A 1,586-nucleotide genomic window follows, 5' to 3' on the forward strand; every position below is an offset into this window, starting at 1 on the left:
TCATTCAGTTTTCCCTCTCTTGCCATGTGGTCCTCCACTCTATTCCTTATGTTCCACATATGAATGAAACCATATGATAATCGTGTTTCTTTGCTTGATTTATTTCATGTAGCACAATCCCCTCCGTTTCCATCCATGTCAGTGCAAATGGTTGCTGTTAATCCTTTTCGATGGCTGAGGAATATTATATTTTATATATGTACCAAATCTTTATCCATTTGTCTCACAGAGATGACTTTTTGCTAATATGCGATGATCCCAGATCGGTGGGGCAGTGGAGTAGGTTGTGATGTCGTGACTCTTGGCTCAGGGATCTTTCCCACAACATCCTTGAATAACCCTGTCCCTGATCTGCTTGGTTCTAACTCCATAGATGATGGGGTTGAGCATGGGAGGTACCAGGAGATAGAGATTAGCGAACATGACATGTACCACTCGGGGCACATGATGTCCAAAGCGATGGGTGAGGAAGGTAAAGAGGGCTGGGATATAAAGAGCCAAGATGACACAGATATGGGAAGCACATGTGCCAAAAGCCTTGAGCCGGGCCTCCTCAGAGGGCAACCTCAGAACAGTTCTCAAAACCATCACATAGGATATACTGATGACAATTATGTCAAAGACAGCCACAGAGAAGGCCACAAAGAGCCCATATGCACGATTGACTCTGGTATCTGCACACACCAGCTTTAGCACAGCCATGTGCTCACAGTATGACTGGGGAATGATGTGGTTGGTGCAGAAGGGCATCCTGGACACCATGAAGCAGAAGGGACTCACCCACAGCAACCCTCTCATCATCACAGCTGCCCCCAGTTTACCCACCATAGCTGGGGTCAGGACAGTAGAGTGGTGGAGGGGGAAGCAGATAGCCACATAACGGTCCAAGGCCATAGCCATGAGCAACCCAGACTCCACAGAAGAAAAGGCATGGATGAAGAACACCTGGATGAGGCAGGCATGGTATTCAATCTCATGAGCATGAAACCAGAGTATAGCCAGCATTTTAGGTTGGGTGGAAGAGGACAGGGCCAGGTCAGTGACAGCCAGCATGGCTAGGAACAGGTACATGGGCTCATGGAGAGTGTGGTCAGTTCGGACTATATGAAGGACAATGATATTGCCAACTATAGCCACAAGATACATGGCACAGAGAGGAAAGGCAATCCAAAATTGGTAATTCTCAAGTCCTGGGATCCCGAGTAGGATGAAGGACACGGGATGCAAAGAGCTGTTCCCTGAGGCCAGCATCACAGGATGGTTAATTTGTTCTCCATTGTGAAGGTAATCTACTCTCTGTAGGTGATAAGAATCAAGAAGTAATTATTAATATTTTAAATATTTTGAAAGTTTCAACTGAATCATAGGGCAGTAGGGCTAACTGGTAAACTGGAAGAATTTCAACTGTTTTAATAAAAAATTTTTGCAACATAAAGTGATGCTCCTCTTTATTCCTCATTCATGTTTATGTCATTCAACATGGTATCAAAACATACTAACTGCAATTGTGATTTTTGTCAAAGAATCAAATTTTCCTTGAAAGTAGAGTCTGCTAAGAGAAACTGTCCTGACAAATAATGTCAGTA

General features: G+C 44.3%; 1 protein-coding gene across 1 annotated transcript; it reads right to left on the reverse strand.

Annotated features, from left to right (window-relative positions):
- Positions 1-306: 306 nt before the first annotated feature.
- LOC116865322 (olfactory receptor 52R1-like) lies at positions 307-1,260 on the reverse strand. The gene has a single exon (XM_032853592.1). It carries the CDS (start codon positions 1,249-1,251, stop codon positions 307-309), a length of 945 nt encoding a protein of 314 aa, XP_032709483.1. The 5' UTR covers positions 1,252-1,260.
- Between the last annotated feature and the right edge of the window lie 326 nt (positions 1,261-1,586).

The sequence above is a fragment of the Lontra canadensis genome, unplaced genomic scaffold (assembly GCF_010015895.1).
Source record: "Lontra canadensis isolate GAN:19392208 unplaced genomic scaffold, GSC_riverotter_1.0 scaffold7, whole genome shotgun sequence".
NCBI classification, from domain to species: domain Eukaryota; kingdom Metazoa; phylum Chordata; class Mammalia; order Carnivora; family Mustelidae; genus Lontra; species Lontra canadensis.

Coding starts and splice junctions, on each gene's coding strand:
- LOC116865322 (XM_032853592.1), bottom strand. CDS start 1,251: ATGCTGGCCTCAGGGAACAGCTCTTTGCATCCCGTGTCCTTCATCCTA.